General features: G+C 46.9%; 1 protein-coding gene across 3 annotated transcripts in view; it reads left to right on the top strand.

Annotated features, from left to right (window-relative positions):
• The first annotated feature begins 4,059 nt into the window (after positions 1 to 4,059).
• The window catches only part of LOC136498369 (transcription factor bHLH129-like), a 39,156-nt gene continuing 16,652 nt past the window's right edge, over positions 4,060 to 26,563 (top strand). For 2 of the 3 annotated variants that reach the window (XM_066494311.1, XM_066494310.1), the window contains exon 1: positions 4,060 to 4,719. In XM_066494311.1, the coding sequence (XP_066350408.1) occupies positions 4,296 to 4,719 (424 nt within the window). In that variant the 5' untranslated portion in view covers positions 4,060 to 4,295. Of the gene's footprint in view, positions 4,720 to 9,945; positions 10,558 to 26,563 lie in introns of those variants that run through there. The other variant, XM_066494312.1, reaches the window with a different exon arrangement.

Raw genomic sequence — 26,563 nt, 5'->3', positions numbered from 1 at the left:
TGACTTATAAGCCAAATACGATGAAACGAATCGCCTCAGGTCTTTTCTCCCTAATCATTGCACTACATGAAGTGCACCTGGTGGTGTTGTCAGCGCGGAAGTTTGCTAGCTAGCACATGCATTCTTCTCGTAACAATGACAGCTAGCTAGCTCCATAACTACTGTAGGTCACTGCTGATCTGGCTGGAAGCAACTTGCTCCACGTACACTGCATGAGTACTGCTGATGAAACCAATAGATTATTGCTGCTAATTCTGATCCGGTTGGAGCAACTTGATGAAATGGACAGTGTCGCTGTCGAGAAATTAATGTGACTTCGTTTTTCAAAGCCAAGGTTGTTTCTTCTCATCGAGCAACGTGAAGTTCTGGACGCTTCCAATCAAAATTTTAAAAAACTTTTAGCTATTTGTATGTTTGAAAAAGAAAAAATATATACAGAGACTAGAAAACCAATTAGTCTTGGCACCGTCCGTTCCAAATTATAAGTCGTTTTTGACTTTTTTATTCATCTATTTTACTATGTAGACATAAAATTATATCTAGATGCATAGCAAAATGGATGTACTAAAAAAGTTAAAACGACTTATAATTTGGAACGGAGAAGTACTTTCATAAAACCATGATATACACTGAGCAAGGAATATTACTAACAGAAGTAAATCTTAGCTAGTTTGCGCAATATAAATTAGAGCATCATATGTTTCAAAAATAAAATAAAAAATACAGAGGCTAGAAAACCAATTAGTCTTGGCACCCTCCGTTCCAAATTATAAGTCGTTTTTTACCTTTTTATTCATCCATTTTACTATGTAGACATAAAATTATATCTAGATGCATAGCAAAATGGATGTACCAAAAAAAGTTAAAACAACTTATAATTTGGAACGGAGGAAGTACTTTCATAAAACCATGATATATACTGAGCAAGGAATATTACTAACAGAAGTAAATCTTAGCTAGTTTGCGCAATATAAATTAGAGCATCTCCAACAATGGTACCCCAAGGATCCTTAGTCCCATGTTCTATCCATGCCCCTTCCCCAATAACCCTTGAGATTACTGATGAGGAAGCTTAAACTAATAATAACCTCAAGTCCTCAACACTCTTAAGCTTTCTATATACTGTATGGAGCATGATCACCCACCCCTTTGCTCTAATATACAACCACTAGAGCATCTGCAGGAATAGTGCAAGTGTGCAACAAAGCAACACAAAGAGGCCACAAAGCTTTAGGCCGTGTTTGGTTCGGCTTCTAAAAAAGTGCTTCTGCTGCTAGCAAAAAGCAAAACACCAACCAAAAGGATGGAATTTGAAGCTTCTTTCGCGTAGTATAATTTTCGGAGGACCTAGACCTAATATAGAAACATTTTACAGTTGTTTAAAAGGAAACAAAGAGAGGGAGTATATTTCATATTAGTTGTTTCAACCAAACCTCTTACAATTTTTTCGCAACACATATCTCACACCACCTTTCAGCCTTTTCAAATGAGTGAAAATAGATAAAGATTTTGCAGTTGTTTAAAGGGAAATAAAGAGAGAGGGTGTATGCTTCATAGTTGTTTCAACCAAACCTCTTACAAATTTTTTGCAACACATATCCGAATCAGCTTTTCCACAATAACTCGTAACAACATTTCATCCATGGCTCATATATATATAGCTGAACCAAACAGACCCTTAATAAGAATTATGTGCAAGTGAAACCGAATCAGATCTCTCCAGTAGGATATACTACTCGTTACAGTACCAGACCCGTCCCGTTGAAGAAACATGTCTCCCCGACGTATACAACCACCATCATCGTATCACAGGCTTAGGCCATGTTTGGTTTCTACAAGAGCGTCTAAAATTTCTGTCACATTGAATATTTAGGCACATGCATAGAGTATTATATATAGACTAATTACGAAACTAATTACACAATTTGTGACTAATTTGCGAGACAAATCTTTTAAGCCTAACTAGTCCATGATTTGACAACATGGTGCTACAGTAACATGTGCTAATGATATATTAATTAGACTTAAAAAATCATCTTGCAAATTAGCCTCTATATATGTAATTGGTTTTATAATTAATCTATATTTAATGCTCTTTATTAATATCTAAATATTCGATATGACATAAATTTTAGGAAAACCAAACACCCCTTGATATTAGTCGTTGCTCATTGCCACGGATCGATGACCACCACCTCCTGTCACCGTACCGGCCGGTTTGGCGGTTTCTTTATGCATGCTGAAAATGTTCCGTATAACGCCATGGCCAGTAAAAGTATCTTCCAAGTTGGCAATAAACAAACGGCCAGTTGGCCATTTGCGGCCGCTGGGGCGCATCTGCATCTTCATCCAGGGGGGATGAACGCAGGAGACACCGGGATGGAAGAACGAAGCTAGGCGTGCTTCTTCTCTTTCTCGATCTCTTTTCTCGCTTGCTGAAATGGCAGCACCACGTCCTGTCACACGTTTATGTATAGCCAAAATAGCCCTCTCGTCACTCCGCGCGCCGCAATCTGATTTCCGGTTGTGTGCGGCCCAGGTTTAGGTTTTTGCTTGTGTAGTTCGTTTCAGGGGGTCCTTCCAGTACTGTGCATGTGTTTGCTCGTGGCCGATCATCGGACTGATGAGTAGTAGTACACGTAAAGGTAGGGTCCTTTTGACACGGTTTATGTCGACTTCGGTTTCATCTATTTTACGTAAATCGATGCACTGTAGCGTAAAGCCGTTTTGTAAACCGGGGTTAAAATGAACTAGAAGCCGAGAAAAGCCAGTTTTTCTGGCTTCACCGGTTTTGGCTTCACCAGTGAAGCCGTTTTGGATGAGCCGTGCCAAAGGGGGCTGTAGTACAGTGGTACTACACTGCCGATCAAGCATAGATAGTACAGTGGTACTGCACTGTTGCGTAGACCTCGTTTAGTTCCTTCCCTAAAATTTACTTTCTATCATATCGAATGTCTAGACACATGCATACTAATTATACAGTTTGCGACTAATTTACGAGACGAATCTTTTAAACCTAATCAGTCTATAATTTAACAATGTTGTGTTACAGTAACACATGTGCTAATAACGGATCAAACACACCAAGCGCACACGAATTAGAAGTCTCAAGGGGCTGATTTGGTGCATGCATGCTGCATCGCGCATGTACACATCCACTGGGAGTCAACCCCACACTTTTGGTCGAGCAGCCGGCCAGTAACCCTGGTGGCGCCATCAATCGCACGGAACAAGTTGCCGCCGCCGATCGCTACGGCCTACTGTACGAGCGAGCGAGGCATACGGTCCTGTTCGCTTGTCTTAAATTTGGCTTGTTTTTTTTTAGCTGAAACAGTGTTTTTTTCTCACAACAATTCGGCCGGAACAGTATTTTTCAGCCAGTTTCAACCAAAATTCAGACCAGCGCGCCCACACCTAGTACGACGACGACAAGTTGGTGCCGACTGCCGATGGGTGGGAGTGTGAGAACGCGGAGACCACCACCGACTGCAGAAAATGCAGAACAAGTTGCGCTCGACGGTTGCCGAGCTGATGGAGGCATGGAGCCCGCGCGCGTCGACGCATCGCTTGTCGTGAGGTGCAGTGAACCCGCCAGCCCGCCGCTGCGCCAGTGCTCCCCGCCCGCGGACGCAGCGCCTCGGTTTGGCCTTTCGCCGTCGTTTGTTTCCATCCGCGGCAGCGGGGTCCACCCGTCATCGGCTGCCGCGGTGCCTGGGAGGCGGCCACCTTTCCCTCCTCCCCACGCGCCCCACTTGACGCTTTGAGCGAGCAAGCTAGGCGGACGCGGAGAGCAAGGCCAACCAGGAGAATGGCACGGGGAGCGCCGGCCTGGCGCCTGTCGGGGTCTCGCTCCTTGCCTCAACCCCCACACGCGGCCACCACACGCCCCCGGCCCCCGAGAGCCCCACCACACCAGAGGCCCGAATGGATCACGAGTCAGTCGTCACGAGCGCCGGAGCGCGAGGCGAGCCGATCGACCCCGCGACCGCCCATATATTTTCCCCTTCCGGCCACGCAACGTCGCGACCCACTCGCAGCACCGCACACCAATCCGGCCACGCAACGTCGCGACCCACTCGCGTGTTGTTTGTTTGGTTTGGTCGCTTGGGTTGGAGGGAGGCTTTGGAGTTGGAGAGCTGCTTGCTCTCATCAGCTCTCGGCTCTCGCTCGCTCGGCGGCACGCGGAAAAGCATCCAGCAAGAGGCTAGGTAGCTGGTAGCTGCCGCGCCCGCGCCGCCCTAGCTACGTGTGCACTGTGCTGCTGTGCTGTGTGGTGAGGGTGGGCGCCAAACCGTATGAACCCGCCGCCGCAGCGCGGCGGCCGCTCGCGCTATGGCCCGGCGGCGCAGCAGGCGGGCCAGCAGCAGCAGCAGCAGTACCCGTTCATCGTTGACCCGACGGAGGCAGCGGGGGCGGCAGTGAGGGCCTTCTTCCCGGCTCCGGGGGCCGGGGAGCCGCCGCCGCCGCCGTCATCGTCCGCCGCGGAGCGGGCGCGGTCGACGATGCAGCACGGACACCACCACTACGGCGGCGGCGCCCCCGAGATCTCGCTGGCGGCGCACGGCCATGGCCAAGGCCACCACGGGATTCATCATCACCGATACCATCAGTTCGGCGTGGAGGGGAGGCAGGACGGCGGCGGCCCGTCGTCGTCGGTGTCGCTGCCGCGGCACAGCAGCTCGCCGCCGGGCTTCTTCTCCAGCCCCGTCGTGGATAACGGTAAGCCCGCCAATGCTAGCGCTATACTCGTCTCCCTTCTTAATTGATGCATGTTTCTTCTGACCCAAAACTTGTCCAAACTCCATTCCTAACCGCGCGCTGCTCTTCAGCTTCACATGATTCTTGACGAGAGCTATTACCTCGCTCTTGTCAACTGAATCAATCATCCCTAGCTGTGTCATATTAGTACCGATCGAGCTTCCTTTGAACTAACTAATCTTTGCCTCTGAATTCTCTCCTAGCTTAGCTAGCTTGATTTCTGTTCGACATATCTCTTTTCTTTCGTCTGTCTGCCCTTGTTTTTCCTATTCTTTGTTTAATTTCTGAACACGAGATCGATTTCCTGAGGAATGTTTCTGCCTCTGCATAGGTAACACGCACGATCGAAACCACAGCATCGATCCGAGCAATGTATATATGTACTAGCAATCTAGCTAATACATTTAGCTTGCAGCAGCAGCTGCTTCCGATCCTTCTCTCTTATTCGATCTTAGTACACCGCATGTGTGTTTAGCTAGGCACAGATTTGAGCTGCAGTTCTTCTGCTATTAATTCCTTCTTCCGGGTAGAAGTAGCGGCAGCAATTGCAGCAAACGCTCTTTAATTCGGGGCCCTAGCATCCTGTATTCCTGCTCCGATTTACTAGTGGGCAAAAGAGTGCTGTTAGCGCATGATGGACACAGACTTTTCTTTGCCCAATTTGGTAAAAACAAATTTTACTATATATTTCTGTGCCCGTTTTGTTGAAATAATTTTTACTATATATATGTACAAGACAGGCAGACCTGTTACTTTATTTCAGACTTTTGTTATGCCAATTGGGCATGCATGCTTTACCCTCTCAAGATTATATCAATTGGCCGGCATAACTTAGGTATATTTTACTCTAGATGCTCATTCTAAACCCTGTCTTGACAAATATACGAGAAAGCTATCTCGTGCTCGAGTGTTTCTCGAGCACGCAACACTTGATTCGATTTGTACTGTGAATCTAGCCTCTCCCCTCTTCTTCTCCAAGTCCGGTGGTCTTAGAAGGAGCTCGAAGGGAGGCAGGCTGGCCAGGCGATGGGGACGGCGGTAGGGCGGTTAGGCCGTTAGGGGCCCTGGTGGTAGTGTAGGTGGCCGGGGCAGGTCGGGGTGGGGGTTGCCGCAGGAGCCGGAGATCGGAGGGAAGAAGGAGGCCGCCACGGTCGCGCTAGTGTTTCGCCGGAGCTCCGCAGCCATGGCCGAGCTCCAGCGAAACCCCAGCGCGGCCGCGGTGGGCTGCGGTGGGGGCGAAGAGTAAGATGAACAGTGAGATCAAGAGGAGGAAGATGGACAATGAAATCGAGTGTGGGAACACTTGAGTGCCCTGTAGACATACCAATATAGCTATGTTTTTTTTTTTCACAGTATCCTATATGTACTAGTACTACCCAACATAAGGGTTTCTAGCTAGAGTGTATAGGCAGAATCACTTATATTTCAGAATGGAGCTAGTATATGTCTTCTTTTGATCCTCGTATATATGATGCCAACGTTTTCTTGACACTTGTCTTAGGCAAACCAAATTTAAGAACCCCGTTACATAGGATCACAGGGGAGTTCTGCGGTAGTGGAATCTTATGGGAATTTTTCCCATGTAGACATTGGAACAAAGGATTGCCCACCCGGCGTTCCTACAAGTAAAATTTCTACATGATTGTTTAATCATAGGGAGTTTTAGTAAATCTAATATTAAGGTCAAACATCTTGGAAATTTTTCTTTGTGTCTATATGTCTTTTCATTCTTGTTTTCATGTTGCATCCAAACACTCAATTAGAAACTTTCTAATGCGCTCTTAACTCCAGTATAGGGTTTCGTGTTCCTATGTTTCAAAGAGGCCCTAAGCCTATAAATTAAATATACTGCTATTTTATTATTTTTCTAAACTCACAATTTCTATATAGTACGTAGTTCATCTGAAATTTACAAGTCCTGTTTTTTTTTTAGAAAAAGAATATTAGACCATGTCCAAGAGTTCCCTAAATCCCTTCATAATCCTTAGTTTTTAGCAAGATGGAAAAAAATCTCTCTCCAACAACTCATAATCCATCCTGCTAATCTTTTAGAACTCGGGCTCCCACGCGTGTTTATCGGGCAATCTAAAAAGGTGGAAGGGCATGGAAAGAATAAAAAGTAAGAAATGGTTTCTGATGCAAATGTATAAGAGAGAAAGAAGATATAAAAGTGATTAGGATAATTTAGAAATAGTATAGTCCTGGTGTAAAATTATCTTCTATATTTTAGGAGTGGATTATTAGAAATTTTTGGAGATAGGTCTTCTTTATTCCTTCCAATACTTTTTAGGAGTTATAAAACTTTATGTTTTTAAGAAAAAAATATTAGGTACTCTTGGAGACGCTAGCCATGCAATTGGATACTACGTTCATATATGTGTTAGTTGCGCCAATTTGAATTGACAACTCGCTGGTTTCACTCTTTATATCCGATTCTTCTTTTTTTTGATCATGGAGTGTCATACTTGGTTGCCTGAAACCGACCAGGGGAAAAAACTAGGTGCTGCACGCATGCCTGCATAGTTGGCTGTGTTTGGCTGGAAAAGAATCCGGCTTGTTCGACTTATTTTTCTAGCTGGAGCAATATTTTTCTCTCACAATATTTCAGTATAAACAGTACTTTTTCAGTATGAACAGTAAATAATCTATACCAACCGAACACTCCCGAATGTTTTTCCATGGTAGGGCCACATCTTTTTCACTTAGAGAACCGTGGCTAATGGGTCACGCAACAGCCATCTCATGCGTAAGTTTCTCTAAATCCAGATTTGCTTGACCGGGCCGTACCTACTTGATCGTATATACAACAACAATGACAAAACCTTTAAGTCCCAAATAAATTAGAGTAAGCTAGAGTTGAAACCCAGCAGAAGCAATCAATGTTTAGACACGTAAATAGTTGTTTTTCAAGCACTCCCATCTAAGGCTAAATCTTTGGGTATATTCCATCCCTTTCAAGTCTTCTTTTATTGCATCTACCCAAGTCAACTTCAGTCTTCCTCTATCCTCTCTTCACGTTACTATTCCTGGCTTAGGATTCCACTACGCACCGTTGCCTCTGGATGTCTCCGTTGGACATGTCCAAACCATCTCAACCGGTGTTGGACAAGCTTTTCTTCAATTGGTGCTATCCCTAATCTATCACATATATCATCGTTCTGAACTCGATCCCTTCTTGTATGACCGCAAATTCAACACAACATACACATTTTCAGGTTGAAGCCCTATGCTTTGTCTAACTCGAGTCACATCCTTATATATATGTCTATGTGGGATCATTTTACGTGTAATGTCTATCATCGACTAGATATAAAATGATATAGTAGAGTAATGACATGTACTTCATACCATAATTTATTGTCAGTATTACAATTGAGCGCACCTACCATATTTTCAAGATACTATTTTAAATGATGACTTTGCAAACAGTAATAATCGTTGAATAACCTAACAAACTGCCAAGGGTATATTTGTTGGTATACTTCGGCTGCAGCCGGCTCTAATTTTCTCATTCACATTTGTGAACTTATGTTTGCCGATAGAACATGCTAATAGAATTGTAGGAACACCAGATTTCTGGCTCATCTGCAGTTATTTTACAAAATAACTGGTGCCTTTTCATACAGTATTTGTTAATTCTTTTCCTCAAAAAAGCACAAAGTTATGACATTACAACGATGTTGATCACTTTTCCTTAAAATAGGAGAGGCAGAATCGCAAATCATTGGGCAAGCAATTTATACTACGCCCTGTATAATAGAACAGGTGCAGGATAGATCTTATTGCTTGGGGCTCAAACCGCTGTCTCAATAAGATGATTCTAAAGAAACAGGCTACTGACCGTCCAAACCGTGGAACGGACAGTCATGCATGAGACATGGGAGCAGTGGATGTGGCTAACACACGACCGTACATGTGTTTAGCACATGAAACTCACACCTCCTCCACCCCGCCCTCCTCGTGCGCCCGCCGCCCATTGCCACCGCCCGTGGCGACCTCCTCCTTCCCCTTCCCCCTCCCGCATGACGTGAGCTCTGGCCATGACCTCCTTCTTCCGTGGTGAGCTCCGGCCATCGGCGCCCCCGCCCCGACCTGGCTCATCCGCCTCCACCGCTGCCAGAACCCTAAAGTCACCCTCCCGCCGTCCCCACCGCCTGGCCGACCTGCCTCCCCCGAGCCCTTTCTCTTCTAAGCCCTCCGGAGATGGGGAAGATGAGAGAGAGAGAGAGAGAGAGAGAGAGAGAGAGAGAGAGAGAGAGAGAGAGAGAGAGAGAGAGAGAGAGAGAGAGAGAGAGGAGAAGCCCGTGGGAACCCTAACTCCTAGATGCTTGAACGCAGGAGGAGGAAGAGGAGGAGGAGGACACACCTCGCCGGCGATGAACCTGTCGCCGCCGCCGGAACCCTACCGCCGCTCAATTGGGAAGAAGAGAGGGAGGGACGTGGTAGGGAAGAAGAGAGTGAGGGATGCAGTCGATAGAGTGGGTGTGCGTGTGGGCGTGGGAGTGGGAGAACGAAGAGACTACAACCGACTGCAGAAAGTGCAGAGCAAGTTACGACGTCGCTCACATCACAACCGATAGAGTGGAGCTCTCGCACTGTCGCCGTGTCAGTGACTCGTGAGGTGCAGCGAAACCGGCGGCCACAGACGTCGTTGCGCCAGTGCTCCCCGCGGTCGCGTCGCGCCTCGGTTTGCATTTGCATGCCTTCCCGGTCTCGGCTTTGGGCCTCTCCCTCTCTCGCCATAGGGTTTCCATCCGTGGCAGCGGGCCCACTCGTCATCAGCTGTGTGCCATGTAGGCGGGCCACCTTTCCCTCCTCCCCACGTGATAGGCGGAGAGCAACAAGGCTAACCAGGTGAAGGCACGGGGAGCGCCGGCGTGGCGCCTGTCGGCCTTTGTCTCTCGCTCCCCCCTGCCACACCCCCCACACGCCCCGGCCCCCGAGATCGAGCGGAGAGCGAGAACCCCACCGTAGCACACCAGAGGCCGCGGAATGGCCGTATCACGAGTCGTGACGAGCGCGAGGTGACCCGATCGACCCCCATACATTTCTCTCCCGGCCACGCCACAGGTGACAGGCCACACAACGTCGTCGCGACCCACCACTCGCACACTGCACACCAATCCGGCCGCTTCCTCACTCGCATGTTGCAGGTAGGTTGGTTGGTCGCTTGGACTTGGAGGGCTCTGCGCGCTTCTGGTTGGCTGCCCTCATCAGCTCCCTTGGCTCTCGCTCTCGCTCTCGCTCGGCGGCGGGCAAAAACGAAGCAAAGCAGCTAATAAGCTAGGTAGCCCACGAGCGCGCGCGCGCGCGCGGCGACCGGAGAGAGGTTCGAGACCACCGGGCACCACCTAGCTAGCTAGCTGCCGCCCGCGGCCCGCCCTACATCCGTGTGCTGTGGTGTGGTGAAGCCGTGAGAGCCGCACCGCATGAACCCGCCGCCCCGCTCGCGCTATGGCCCCGCGCAGCAGCAGCAGTACGCGTTCGTCGTCGACCCCACGGAGGCGGCGGGGGCGGCAGTGAGGGATTTCTTCCCGGCGCGTGGGGCGGCCGGGGAGCCGCCGCCGCCGCCGCCGCCGCCGATGCAGCAGGGACGACACCACTACGGCGGCGGCGGCCCCGAGATCTCGCTGGCGCACGGCCACGGCCAAGGCCAAGGCCACCTTGGGATTCATCATCACCGATACCATCAGTTCGCCGTGGAGGGGAGGCAGGACGGCGGCAGCCCGTCGTCGGCGTCGCTGCCGCGGCACAGCAGCTCGCCGCCGGGCTTCTTCTCCAGCCCCGTCGTGGATAACGGTAAGCCCGCCAATGCCAGCGCTATATACTCGTCTCCGGTCGATCTCCCCTTCTTAATTGTGCATGTTTCTTCCGACCCAAAAAACCACTGCTCTTCAGCTTCACATGATTCTTGACGACGAGCTACCTCGCTCTTGTCAACACTGAATCTATCATCCCCGGCTGTGTCATTAGTATCGAGCTTCCTTTCAACTAACTAGATTTCTGTTCGACATATTCGTTCTTTCGGCTGTCTGCCTTTGCTTTTCTTATTCTTTATTTAATTTTTCTGAACACGAGAACGATTATTCGAGTGTCCTGAGGAATGTTTCTGCCTCTGCAGAGGTAACACTAACCCGCACGATATCGAACCCACAGCATCGATCCGAGCAATGTATGTACTAGCAATCTAGCTAATACATGCATTTAGCTTGCAGCTGCTAGCTGCTTCCTTCTCTTGTCGCTTATTCCATTAGTACGTACGACACAGCAACCGCGTGTGTTTAGGCAGATATTTGGGCTGCGGTTATGTGCTAGTTGTACCAATTTGAATTGACAACTTGCTGATTTCACGCTTTAGATCAGATTCATCTTCTTCTTTTTTGATTCTTCTTCTTCTTCTTTTTGTTTTAGATCATGGATGGAGTGTCATACTGGGTTGCCTGAAACCGGCCAGGGGAAAAACTAGGTGCTTGCCTGCATAGTTACCATGGTTTTTCATGGTAGGGCCATCTTTTTTACATAGAGAACCGTGAGGCTAATGGGTTTGTCGACGCAACAGCGCATCTCATGCATGCGTACGTTTTTCTAAATTCAGAATTTGCTTGCCCGTACGGCCGTACCTGCTTGAACATATATAATAATAAAATATATACATATTTTATATTTGCACATAGGGGCTGAAGCCCTATGCTTTGTCTAACTCGAGCCACTCCTATAAGTCTAAGTGGGACCAATTGATGTGTAACGACTATCATCTACTAGATATAATATGGTATACTAGAGTAATGACATATACTCGAGGCCAGAATTTATTTGTCAGTATTACAATTTGACACGTCTACCATATTTTTCCAGATACTATTTTAAATGATGACTTTGCAAGCAATAACAATCATTGAATAACCTAACAAACTGGCAATCGCCCTGTTCGCTTGAGCTACTTTTCAGCTATGTAATAGTATTTTTCTCTCACAATATTTTAATCTAAGCATCAACATAAGCTAAATTTCAGCATAAGCGAACAGGGTGATTTTTATTATACCTTGGCCGCGGCCGGCTCTAATTATCTCATTCACATTTGTGAACTTATGTTGCAGAACACATGCTAGTAGAATCGTAGGAACACCAGGTTTCTGGCTCATCTGTAGTTATTTTACAAAATAACTGTTGCTTTTTCATAATACCATACTGTAGTATTTATTTTTTGGGTAAAGTAAACTTTACAACCCTCAACTCGCGCCGAAGTTCGATTTTCAACTTTCAACTATGAAACCGGTCAAGAAACACCATCCAACTATCAAAACCGGACAAATTTGGTTCTCGGCCGGTTTCAAAAGCGGTTTTCTATTTTCGGGAGGCGCCGAAATTTTAAATTATTTTTTTAGCATCTTAACGTCCTCAAATGAAAAAACTCAAAACTACAAAGTTGTAGATCTCATTGAGGTCTACAATTTACATATAAAAATTATCTTCATCCGACATCGTATTGAAGGGTTTTCTATTTTTTGAAATTTGAGTCTCATCACGCGACAAAATATGGTGCTGAAATTTTATATTATTTTTTCGAGCATCTTACTGTCCTCAAATGAAAAAACTCAAAACTTTAAAGTTGTAGATCTCATCGAGGTATATAATTTACATATAAAAATTATCTTAATCCGACATCGTATTGAAGGGTTTTCTATTTTTTGAAATTTGAGTCTCATCACGCGACAAACAATTTTATCGCGTGATGAAACTCAAATTTTAAAAAATAGAAAACCCTTCAATACGATGTCGGATGAAGATAATATTTATATGTAAATTGTAGACCTCGATGAGATCTACAATTTTATAGTTTTGAGGTTTTTCATTTGAGGAAAGTAAGATGCTCGAAAAAATAATATAAAATTTTAGCACCATATTTTATCTCGTGATGAGACTCAAATTTCAAAAAATAGAAAACCCTTCAATACGATGTCGGATGAAGATAATTTTTATATGTAAATTGTAGACCTCAATGAGACCTACAACTTTGTAGTTTTGAGTTTTTCATTTGAGGACGTTAAGATACTCAAAAAAATAATTTAAAATTTCGGCGCCTCCCGAAAATAGAAAACCGCTTTTGAAACCGGCCGATGACCAAATTTGTCTGGTTTTGATAGTTGGAGGGTGTTTCTTGACCGGTTTCATAGTTGAAGGTTGAAAATCGAACTTCGGCGCGAGTTGAGGGTTGTAAAGTGTACTTTACCCTTATTTTTTAACTCTTTTCCTCACAAAAAGTACAAAACCTACGATATTATTATGTGTTCACTAATAATGATACAACTATGTTGATCACTTTTCCTTGAAATAGGAGGCAGAATCGTAACAAATCAGTGGGCAAGCAATTTATTATAAAATTAGAACAGGCGCAGGACGGATGCTTATTGCTCGGGGCCCCAAACGGCTCTATCAATTTATAATATATGAGACATGGGTGGAGTACCGTTCCTGTGAAGAAGTTGCTGTAGCGTCGAAACCGCTAGGCCGGCCGCTCGCCGTGGAAACGGACGTTTGGGATCCGGTTCAGTCGTTAGTTTCAGTCAGCCGCATTTAGGATAGGACTGCACCGAATCGACCCAGAACAACTTGCTGAGTGTGAGTGCGACAAACTAAAATAATTCCCACTTGGTTGAATATACTAGGCCCCACAGATCGACCTTGGCATCGCGTACTCGCATGTCTAGGTTCAGCCGTTCAGTTGACCTCCCCTTGCTGACGTATGCATACAAAAGCAATTGATCACATCAACTCCCTCCATTTCAAATCAAATTATTAGACGTTTTATCTTATATATATATTATGTCTAGATTTATAGTAAAAATAATGTATCAAGAAAAATCAAATAATCTTCGGGATAAGCATAGGCAAGGTTCTAGAAAGGTTCCATGCGAAATCAGCTAAAACTATTAGCAAAGGATATTCCAGAAGGACAGTCGTCCCCCCACCCTCGTCCTCCCCCAAGCACCTCCGTTCTCCCCCACCCTTTCCCTCTCTTCTCCGGCATTTGTGGGCGGACGACGGGCAGATCCGCTCCCCCACGGCCTAGATCTGCCGCCTCTGCACCGGGCTGGCGCGTCCCCCGCCCTCTCCTTCACCAGCATCCATGGGCGGCCAGCTCCTGTGGCAGAACCACTTAATCTAATGCCTCACAGGAGTGCTAGTCTTCCATTAGACACTAAGCACTTGAGGGAAAACACTAAATTACTCGGTTCCGTCGGGCACAACCCAGGGGAGAACCCAAAAATCCACATTTTTGCCATCAGGATCACAAATAAGAGAATAAAGCTTACATCATTCTGAACCATTTCTTACCTCACTTTTAATACAACATCAGAGTATAATATTTATTAATATAACAGCGGAATGAAATCATATTATCAGAGTTATAAACAATTTAATTGAACAGCGGAATATAAACATGTGCTCAGAATTACAGCGGAACTGAATATCTAATCATGACATAATGAAGTATTAATAAATAAACTATGACAACAGATTATGAAACTTTCATTTATAAAAACATTTGGTGAGAGTTATAAATAACAACTACGATCGTAGCGTAAAGGAATCCTCGCTGAGCCCACTAGGAGGTATCCACATACAAAGGTCAGCTCTAGCATCCACCTGTTACCTGTAACAGAGGGAATGAAACCCTGAGTACTCAATTGTACTCAGCAAGACTTACCCGACAGGAGAAAAGAAAAAGACTCAAAGGATATGCAAGTCTATTTGGCTTGTGGGTTATTGTATTTGCAGGAAGTATTACTAGGCGTGCGTCCTTATATTCGGTTTTTATTAATAGCCGCATTAGTTCATTAACTAACCATTCTATGTAAGCACATGTACTACTTTCAAGCAGGTGGTAAGCAATCAGATTTCCTTTTTCCATTCCAGCTTTCATCTTTCAGTTTTTACTACGATGCTAAACCGTAGACAAGCCGTACTGGATTTCTCGGCGATTCGCGAATCAATGCCACCAGCTGAGTACCCTAAAAACACACGCCCCGCTTGTACCCTAGGCACAAGCAGGACCAACCCATCACTCTCCTGTCCCGGGTGTCCAGGTCTCCGTCCAAACTTAGACTCCAAGCCCCCACCCTTGAGTTCCAGACTCAGTGTGGTGCAAGGACCTCCACCATCCCCACCTCCAATCAGTCGGTCTGGAAAGAGCTAGATCCGCGACAAGAGAGCAACAAGTCTTCCCTGCGCCCATACCCAAGTTTGTGCTCGGGATAATAAGTCTGTGACTTACCTAGAGCCTTATACAATGACCGGTCCTTAATTGACACAGACAGGGAAAGCAGTGTAACCAAGCCATGCCCGCGTCTATGATGACACAACCTCTTATACCCACCAATACCCAAACCATATCCCTACCCGGTCACTATTTTCCTTTCCACCATTTATATTTTCCAAGTGATAATAATACAATAATATATTTCCTATCTCTCGCGAGTGATATGCAATCACTTGACTTCTATCAGAGTCCTGTAGTATAGCAATCTACACGACCCTGTCATACTAGTAAGACTCATAGGATAAAGATATATATGCAAGTGGGTTTCAACCAACTCCTTAAAACTTAATGCATAAATATAATTTAAACTGCAGAAAGTAGGGGTTATGCACCGGGGCTTACCTGGGTAAGATATATTAAAAAGTTAGTATCTGCATCTCCAGATCATCCACCATCAACTAGATAGAAAGCCCATTGCATCATCTCCTGGAGAGAATACCCTTACACCATCTTCAAAATCCCCAATCATCCTTCGATCGATCCGCTGATCCATTATCATACCTATATGATATGCATGCGATGCAATGCAAGGATGTAATTAATCAACTGCAATCGTGACTCATAAAATATGACGTACGCCTCTCGAGTTAACGGCTAGTTCTGATGACGACCGTACTTAGGCTACCTATCCACGCTATCGAATAAGACGTTATTTCCCAACAATTATCTTAGTTATATAAACCAAGGTTGTTTCTTTATTTCATTCTACTGATTTACTCATTATTCGAAATAGAGCATCATTATCATTCTAGCAACCTAATTATTCTAGAGCTACAAGAATTACAACGGTTACTTTATATTGCTAGGAGCCTACTGTACAAATTTCAGATTCAACACTATTGCTAATTTATCAGAATAATTCCTACAAGTTATCTTTTTACAATATTAAGTATCCCAAATTAATTATATAGCTCCTAAGATTATTATCCCACTATGTGAACTAATTACACTAGCAGGTAGGTCATGATTTTAGAAGCCTAACAAAACTGGTTTGACATTTTTATGATTTTTATTTGATTTATTACGGATTTACAAACTTTAGCCATTTTAAACAAAATAGTAAACTCAGTAGAAAAGGGAAAACAACCCACGGGTCGCACGAGGCCTAGGCAGCCATGGCAGACCAGCCCACGGTGAAGCCCAGCAGCTGACGGCACAAGGCTAGCCTAGCAATGAGGCATCGAGCGCACGCAGGCATGGGTAGCCCAGGCGCGGTGGCCACTAGCCAGCCCAGCGGGGCAGGCGACGGCCCAACGCGGTAGGCGGCCCAGTAGCTCCCACAACCCGCATGGAAAGGACACGCGTGCAGCAGGCCGAACCAACGAGTGGCCCATGATGCGAAGCCCGCGTGAGCACCAGTGATTTCACAGAAAGGTCCCCGTACTACGTGGTTATTACACGACGACTCCACGCACTATTACAACAGAGACAGTCTTCACACAGACCACCCCGAAAACATCGTCTTCGCAAAGACGAGCCCCCCCCCATCGTGACTGGGCACAGTGGCGTAGCTCCGGCTAGCACTGCCCCGCGGCGCCGATCAATAGAGTGAGGCATGGACTAAAGGAGCAGGCCGACGAGCATCGTGGAGCCAATTCGAGACCCTAGGTGCCAATTAGGGACCGAACGGTGATTTCTAACGCACTGACCACGCCGACGGGCTACAAGCTACAGCAACGTGACTATTCTGGTGTCCTATGACCTCGGAGACTGAAACGAAAGGATGGTAGAGCAGAAGGACCTTACCCTGGACACGGCTACGGTATCGACTAGAGCGGAAACGGCCCGTGCTATGATGGCCACGTGCACGGTGAAGGGCGACGACGCTCTAAGCGTGGTGCGGCCGTGTCAGCTCATCGCCGGTGAAGGCCCTAACCAAGCTGAGATGGGCACCAGATAGAGGAGGTCAAATCACAACTACTGATGCCACCAATTGAACCATTACCAACGGTGAAGGCCCTACCCCCAATCATGCTCTGCTCAAGCGATGAATTGACCGGTGATGATGGGACTCTAGAATAGGTCATCGCTAACGCACGACTGTGGCTCAATGAGGGTTGGGCGGTTGGCTAGCTCTGCGACCTATCTACTAACGTGAACAATTGCCCTGAGACGGCCCCTACGTCGTGAATTTGAACGACGCCCGTCGACAGCAGCACAAGGGCGTGGCAGAGCATAGCGGGCAGCTGTGCATGTCACCAGGCGATTTGACATGCTGTGGCGTGAGGGCGATAGGGCGACTGTGCTACGAAACAGCGGAGACGGCGTCCACTCGACGGGACCACTTGAAGCAAAATGGCCAAGCTCGAACAGAGCTCACCGCCTTTGGCTAGCGGGACAGGGTGGACAGGTGGGGTAGAGCCGGGAGTAGTCCCGTCGCAACAGTGACCGGGCCAATGACACAGTTGCAACAACTTGACGCACGCCCTAGGACTGAGCGCGGTTGGTGAAGCGGACGGCGAGGGCCAGCGCCATGTCGGCCAAGCGCCAGCGATCGCGGCGTCGGGCTCGACCCCACATGATACGGCGGTCAGCGCACACATGTGAGCTCATAGGGTTGGCAGCACGGCAGGGAGGGACTGGCCAACCTAGCCAGGCACGGAACCGGCAGCCGTGGGGTCGACCGACGGGGCAGCGGCTGCGGCCATAGTGCCAACCAAGGTAGTAGAGCGCACGCGGTGACCACGTCCCGAGCCCGAGCAGCAAGAAACTGGTGCTATGCACGCTTTTTAAAGTGAAGCAAAAGCCACTTAGTATCTCGATCGAGGTTCAACCAAAGCCATCAGCCTAAAGTTGGCACTAACAGCTAACTAGCGAAGTAAACTTCGTGACCAGAGAGCAACTGGAGAGGGAGATAAGGGACTGCCAACTTGAGTTCGTTACCTGGGTGCCAAATCAGTGGACTAGGTTCCAAAATATGTTTCCCAGCGCATCCTACGGAGGTTAGGGCAAATTTGGAGAGTGCATCATGACCTCACACACCACCTCAATCTACACCATGCTCACGAGCTCACTTAGTGACAACCAATAGTGCAAAAACATGACACGGGTATTTATCATTTTTGTTAGAATTTAAATACCAAAGATAGCATTATCAACAACAACTCGATGTATGCCGACTTAGCCGAAAAGAGTGGATTTAATTTCTACTTTGATTTTTGAGCTTCCAAGAAAACTAACTAACAACATTTATCCTCATAAAATTAAAGTGACCTATTCCTCTACATATCTTCCCCATCAACTTAACTTAAGTAACATGCACAAGTTTATTATCTTTGTTTATCAAAAATTGCTTTTCATGCCAAACAGTTAACACCACTTATTCTATTTTCCTTATTAGGATCTTATTAGCATATTTTTACATTAAGTAACTAACTCACTACATTCATTTGATTCCTTTCAACCACAAAAGCGAACCCCGTAAGATTCGCCTTATCATTTCATGTATGTTTTAAATCAGAAATTCGAGAAACTCGTTTCGAAAGTTTTTTCTTAGGCCTAAATCGCGGCGCTAAATAAGATCGTAACACCAGGGTGTTACAACTCTGGCGGCTTTGGGCAGCCGGTAGGTAGATCCAGCCCCCATGACCTGGATCTGTCGCCTGGGCCCTCATCGAGATGGCGCGTCCCCCTACCTTTTTCCCCCTCCCCGTTGGCATCGGCAAACTAGGGCGGCGGGCGGTTGGATTTGGGCCCCATGGGCCCAAATCTGCCATCCCTGTGCCTTCGGCTGGCGCGACATGGACGCTTGCTGGTTAGCCTCCTACGTGGCATTCCTATGTGGTGCTCCTAGGTGTGCTAGCCCTGCACGGGTGTCTCCCGGCTTGCCACCCCATCACCAGACTCGATCTGGTGGTGCTACTCTGTTGGTACGATGTTCTTCTTCATGTGCGTGTGCAAGGACCCTAGGTGCATGGTTTGGCCACGAGCATGCCGTCGGTGGGGCTACGTGCATGTGGGTGTCTCCTTCATTGGTTCAGTGATCGTAAGTCTGAATGTGGTGGAGCCATTGTTGGTCCATCGGGATCGAGGCACAGGTGGCGCCCTGGGCAGCGGTGTGGTTTCTTCTTCGCATACGTGCGTGGTGCGTGCAGTTTGGCCACGGGCGAGCCGATAGTAGGGCTGCATGTTCGTGGGTGCCCTCCCCCCTATGCCTCTTCTTGGGTAGGGCAGAACACCGGTTCAGCAGTGCGGTGCGATGACAACGTCGAGGTGAAGTCGGGGTGAAGGTTCTAGGCGAAAGCTCAGCTCAGCTCTAGGCTAGGCCAGCGACGATGAATGCCCTTCTTAGAGGCGTTGCTGAAGAACCTCTCACTGCCTCCTCCTCGGCCGACCAGGTCACTACAGTTCTCCTCGGCCTAAGAATCGGGTGAAAGCCTCACCAATCTCTTGCTAGCTAATGATGATTATGTCCCGGCGGCATTCACCTCCTTGGAGGCATCATCAAAGAGCTCCTATGCCATGGCACTATAGTTTTTCACATTGTTTTGATGTATTTGTGGTTATGCCACCTTTCGCTCCAAATGCTAGGAGTGTTCTTCTTTTTTTTACCAAAATAGTAGGGGAATCCCCTACCTTTTTTTTTCTTTTCAATTAAATGAAAGAATACACTATACATAGGGGTAACAAAAATACAAAGCAACTAGGCCCAAAACAGACAAAATGGAAAAACATCAGCTATAGCTATCTGTCCAAACGATCACTAACGGTTTCTTGCTTGCCTTGGCCTTTGTGCACACTAGACCAAATTCATCCTTAAATTACCTCTTCCATAAATTTATATTTACCTACCCATTGTCAAAAATGACTCCATTTCTTGTCGTCCATATTACCCAGCAAGCAGTGATGATGATTTCTCTTAAGATGGAACACACAAAGGCTCTTGAATAATCATATCCAAAGGTGGCGGATTAAAATCCCAAGAGGGAGTGTTCTTGTTTTTGTTGTTTTCCTTACTCGTGGAAATGCCACAACCTCGCCTCTGTGTCGGGGATGTTGTATGGTTTTAGTCCGGTTTTCCAAAATTAACCGAACGATAGGGTTTTGCCTCGTTTTCCCAAAAAAAACGAGGCTATTGATTTCATATAATATATATTCAGGTCGGGATTTCCCACCCCACCCCATGACAGTTAAAAAAAATCAAATAATCTTATTATAATTTAGAACAGAAGAAGTACTATTAGAAGCATATTCCCTCTGTCCCAAAGATATATATGTCATTGCAGTGTATTTACGTGTCTAGATTCGTAGTATGTTCCTTGCATCTGGACACACTGTATGTCTAGGTTTACATAATTTTTGTTTATACCTGATAGAAAGCTAAAACGACACATATAATGGGACATATGGAGTATAGGACAAAAGTTACATTTGTATTGCGAGCATGTATATCTTTCAGATTGCTCTAGCACTTAAACAACATAACTGAAAGTGCTTGCTGCAGCAACAGCCCTCGGCGGCAATTTTAGGTCTTGTTTGAATCTCATGGCAAAACTTTAGCCCTGCACTTTTAGCTAAAATCTTTTGCTCCCAAAGAGGCCCTAAACTAGGCTAAACTCCCTCGGGGCGAGCGTTGGACGCCTCATACCCCTTGCCGCTCACATGCATGGCTGTGCATGGATAATTAAATGAGGATAAATCAGTCATTGTAGATTAGAGGACAAAAGTTTAGCCCATGAATCCAAACAGCCCAGCAAGACTAAAGTTTAGGGGCTAAACTTTAGTCCTTGGACTAATGATCCTGAAAGGATCAAGATGCCCAAGAGGGGGGGGGGGGTGAATTGGGCTAATTCTAAATTTCTTTGCAACAATTAAACTCTACGATTAGCCCTATTAACCTCTTGTGCCTAGAAAGTGTTTCTATTGATCTAACGCAAAAAAGTTTAGCACTCTAAGTTCCAATCCTACTCTAGCATGACAATTCTAGGAATGTAAAAGACAAGAATTGAATTGCCCAAAGTAAATGCTTAAAGTAAAGAGAGAAGGAGGAACGCGGTGATATTTTGCCAAGGTATCGAAGAGTGGCCACTCTCCACTAGTCCTCGTTGGAGCCCCCGTACAAAGGTGTAGCTCCCCCTTGATCCACATAAGGATCAAGTGCTCTCTACGGGTTGATTCTTCGATACTCTGTCATGGTGAATCACCCACAACCGCTCACAACTTGAGTTAGGTCATCCACAGGCTCCACCGGATGATCACCAAGCTCTCCAATCACCATCAAGCCGTCTAGGTGATGGCCATCACCAAGAGTAACAAGCACGAACTCTCACTTAACCACGTCAATCCTAATAAGAAGGGTGGATGCACACTTTGCTACTCTTGATCTCACTAATGAGGGCTCTCTTTAGAATTCTCAAATCTCAATTACCTCACTAGGACCTTGCTCTTCTTGGCACTCTCAAAGGTGTTTCTCAGCTGTTGGAATGAGCAAAAGTACCCCCACACACGAATGGAGGAAATATTTATAAGATGGGCTGAAAAATGAACTGTTATGTGCCTCTGCGGGGTGACCGGACGCTCTGGTCATGTTGACCAGATGCGTCGGTCAGTTCACCCCGAACTCTAGTGTTTATAGTGCGACCAGACGCTGGCCAGCGTCCGGTCAGCATTGACCAGACGCGTCCGATCGAGATTTTCCCTCTCTAGAACCTTACTGGAGTCGACCGGACGCTGGCCCTCAGCGTCCGGTCACATGACCTATCAGTGTCCGGTCGCACCAGGCGAAAACACCTTGGTTAAATGAACTGACCAGATCCTGAGCCAACGTTCGGTCACACCAGAGCCAACGTCCGGTCAGTATTTGACCCACTTCCAACTTTTGAACGTACATGAATGAAGTTTGCTCCATTGGATCTAAGGGTTATTTTGGAGCTACCTAGTGCTAGATTTAGCAAGTGTGCACCACACCTAACTCACTAGACTCACCTAGGTCAAGCTACCTATCCATACCCCCCTTAATAGTATAACCAAAGGAAAAAACAAAGTCCTAAACTACTCTAAGTGTCTCTTCAACTCTAAACGACACTTAGAACTAGTCCATCCTTAACCTTATCATCCATCCTTTGAAAACCGAAACAATTTCCATCGTAGGGGCATGACCACCATGATTGCCCAATTGATCTCCATTACCATGACCTAACTTAGTTGTCTCTGCAAAACACATGTTAGTCACAGTAATCACGTATTGTCATTAATCACCGAAACCCAACTAAGGGCCTAGATGCTTTTAATCTCCCCCTTTTTGGTGATTGATGACAATACCACCTCGAGTATGTGAAAGAGATGAGGTTTTTAACATGCTTGGTTCATATAAGCTTTTGGTAATAAGAACAAAAGTGTTAGGCAAGCTTATATGACCCAAGCCAACATGATGTACTCAAAAGATATGAAATAAGCATGAGTACAAGTAATAAAGCTCATTTGCATCGGAGTAAAACGTGGAAGCAAAGCAAATGAGCATAGCACAAATGATATGACATGTAAATAATTTAAAGTAGAGAGCACACATGTCATATATCACGATCATGTAGATATCACTATCACATAAATAGATTAATGCATAAAAGTAAACACACGACGAATGCATAATAGTATATCACACATAAAACCAAATATAATAGATAGTCTAACTAAACTAAGCTCCCCCTAAGTCGTTCCCCCTAAGTCTAGCATACTCGATCCCTCTCCCCCTTTAGCGTCAAACACCAAAACCTAAGGGTCGGTCGGTGGGGCTGCAGCGGACGAGTCGAGCACTGTGGTATGAGAAGCAAGCTGGAACTGAGTGCCATCATCATCTGAACCAGAGCTCTGAGTTGTCTGACCCTCTATAGCTAGAAGCGACGCTGAAGCGGTCTAGGTCGGATCAACAACTGGAGCTGCTATAGACTATACAGGTATGACTGGAGCAGCTGGCTCTAATGATGCCATTGAGGAAGGGAGTGTCTTAGTAGTCCTGGTAATAGGTGCAACTATAGAAGGACCTGGGACATGCAAATATAGCAGAGTAGGCTGCCCTATCAACTCACTGAAAGAGGCACCAAGGCTCCTGGACACTGTAGTCTAACACTAGTAGCGAGGAAGTCTAAGGCGGTGTGAAGCCCGTCTGGAGAGGTGTGAACTGTGGGGCTAACACGGGCGAAGCGAACCACTGGGACACCTACACTGTAGGTGAAGCAAACTGTGCTGGTGGCTATCCCTGACTCTGAAGCCCACTAGGCTATAACGCTAGAGTCATAGAAGTGGTGACAGGCTGACCGAGCTAAGGTGAAGGCTATGGCGGTGGAACCCCAATAGCTGTCACTACATGCTGCATAAATCCAAGGAGCTGCTACTGATGCATGGCCTACTGCTGCTGTTGTATGGCCTGCTGCTGCTGCTACTTAAACCCATTCTGTCAAGCCTGGAACTGTGCAAAGGTAGCAGCGGTCTCCTAAGCCTAGCGAGCCTGATCCTGCCTCATCTGCTCAAGTATGGTAAGTATAGCGGAGTTAGTCTGCGGTGCAGATGGAGCTAAACTGGAGCTATAGCCTCATGATCATGTCATCGAGGAGGCATCTGAGGGATATCGCGCTAGTCCTCATCTGAGCTATTGCTGGGGTCGCTCTCGACCATCCCCTCTTGCTGAGTGTCAAGCTGCTGCTCCTCTATAGCTGCTATGCCCCTGATAGTATCATCCTGCTGGGTTATAGTCTCTAGCACCTCTAGACGACAGCATGGCTGGCTAGGTGCAGTCGGTGTACTATGGCAGATCATCTGAGTCAGGTTATATGCAGAGAACTCTGTCGTAGCACCATTGTACTCAGCTAGCATCTCAGGCGACCTCACTATAACTGCCCTGTGAATAAGAAACATGATTCAGTGGGCATAGGGCAACTATCGGTGACCTCTGAAACCCTCAACAATAGTATCCTCCATCTCTGATAGAAGGAAATCCCAAATATCAAACACTATCTATTACATCAGATAGTTCAGTAGCCACAACTGTATGCGAGTCAAGCCCTCATGATACCCCATCCTCAGAAGCAGTGTCCTCCTCATAATGACATTAAGCACTCTAGCAGTGGGAGTAAGATCACTAGGAGTCCTGCTAGACCCCTCATCGAAAGGCTCTGTGAAGCAGTGGCGGACAAGATCTATAGGGGGCACCATCCCATCATGAGGACGTCTGGGGGGCGTTGTCTGTCCATAGCAAACCTCATGTAGCCAGACTAGCTGCTCCTAAAGCCTGAGTATCTCTCTGACCCTAGTGCTTGTCGGCCTATAATCTCTGCCACTGAATGCAAAGTGTATGAATCTGTTCTACGAGTCAATCTAGAGAGAAGCATAGAACTGATGGACCCAAGATGGAGCATACAATCCTATCCATCCAAGTAAATCTATTAGCCCTGGTAGGTAAGAAAGGTAGAGGTGAATGTGCTCTCCAGCTGCTGTAAGAATAGACTCTATGTTGCACACGTTCTGAGATCTAAAAATAGCTCCACTGTTAAGATATGCATTGTAGAAGTCCTCCTGTAGTGGTGTGTAGAAGCCCTCTAATGCACGCTCATCTCGCCTTGGTAGAAACCACTGCTCAAACTCCATAAATTTGAGTTGCTACACCTGCTTAGCTGTGATGGCCCTCAGATCTAGATGAGTCACTGTAGGCGGACCCTGTGGTCTAGGCGGTGGACGAGAACCCCTCTGCTTTGTATCTGCCCTCGGTGTGACTAGAGCACGGGTATGACCAGAGCGGCGAAGCTATGGCTAAGGTGCCTACTTTGTCTCCTAGGCCTACTATCCCTCCTGAGTCTGCTCTGCTGCCTGTGGCTCCTGCTGTGACTCCCCCTACGGCTAACTCTCATCCAAGACAACTCACCATCCAGCAACCATGACGGTCCCAGCTGGACCACCATGACAGCGTTCAACCTGCTCTAGTGCGGCCCTCGTAGATGGAGAGAGCTAATCTGCAATAACAACACCACTATGAGCACCTCCTCTCTCGGCATGCTCTGTGGCCTCTACAACTATGGTTGCTCTAGCTATATCTACATCTGGATACTTCTGCTTCTTTGTTGCAAGTTTCTTCGTCGCCTTGCCTTTTGGATCTGTAGGCAAGTGAGGTGGGTGTCTCGGATCCTCGTCACTGAGACCACCTCCAACATTCTTGACGCGAACCATCGGTTGGATCTGAAAAGAACAACTGCCGTAGACAAGAAACAACTGCCAACTATCACTTCCATGGCTTAGCCTCAATCCGTACTCGTGAGCTTGGCCCCGAGTTGACTGACAATATCAAATAGGACCTCAACGACACTGACTCGCTGCACGATAGAATAGAGGATATACAGATAATCTTAATCATTCATCTAGAGATACGAAACCCTAAGAAAGCAAGCAATTAGGTACAAATTGAATCGAGGGCTTGGTACCTGACGAACCGACGATCCGATGAACAAGGAACAAATCGGGGAACCACTAGGATGGCTAGGATTTTGCAGTGGCATGGATTGGCGATGCACTGTGATGAAGAGGCATGGTGAGTAGTGGCTAGGGCACAGACGGTGTTAGGGTAGGGACTTGGTGGTGCTAGGCCACGGGCTTGCTTGGCGGCACTGGAGAACTACGGGCGCATGGGCGGCTCTATGACTATGCGGCGGCGCTGGCACGACACAACGGTGGTGCTGGGGTGGCTAAAACCCGCTAGTGCGTCGGCGCTAGGGCGGTAGTGCGAGAGCGGTGGCTCGAAGCAAGGGCGTGGAGCACGATGCGGGTGGTGCTGGAGCAAGAGCAAGGAGGCATGGCTGCGTGAGCGCGGTGGCACGAAAGAAGTCCGACACGTGGGGCGTGCGACGGCGCTCGAGCTCTAGAGGTCACGGCGGCGCTACGAAGGCTAGGGCATAGGAGCAAAGCGACGATGGATGCGAGGTAGGTTACGCGGCACGGTTATCTAGGTCCCCAACCATGATAGAAAAGGAAACAGGAAAGAAATTGAATCACGCACAATTCCTATTGATCGGACGCTCCGGTGGCAGTGACCAGACACTGCCACCTAGCGACCGGTCAATTCTAGTAAGGTCCAAAACCCCTGGAATCGAGACCGGATGCGTCCAGTAGACACCGACCAGACGTAGCCAGAGTCCGGTGCAAGCCGCCATCATCGTCTTCGATCGACTGAACACAGGATCACCATCTGACCGGACGCTGGGAGAACACTGTTTCAGCGTCCGGGCACTCCTTCATAGCAGCAGTTCACCACCTGTGAACTGACCGGATGCTGGACATCAGAGTCTGGTGCAGCGTCCGGTCACTCCTTTTCCAGCAAATCTTCAAAGTCCTTCGTGCTGCCTGTTTCCAATCAAGTCCCAACTCCAATAAGATCCAAATAAACACTAATTGGGATTGATATGAGTGACCTCTCTCAAACCCTCATGTTTTTTAAAAATATTTTTCCTTAGGCTATTATTCTTTTTATGAAAATAGGCAATAAGAGGGCAATTGAAGATAAAC

The sequence above is a fragment of the Miscanthus floridulus genome, chromosome 12, assembly GCF_019320115.1.
Source record: "Miscanthus floridulus cultivar M001 chromosome 12, ASM1932011v1, whole genome shotgun sequence".
NCBI lineage: Eukaryota > Viridiplantae > Streptophyta > Magnoliopsida > Poales > Poaceae > Miscanthus > Miscanthus floridulus.
The sequence above is the reverse complement of the archived record's forward strand: the minus strand, read 5'-3'. Positions and strand labels throughout refer to the sequence as shown.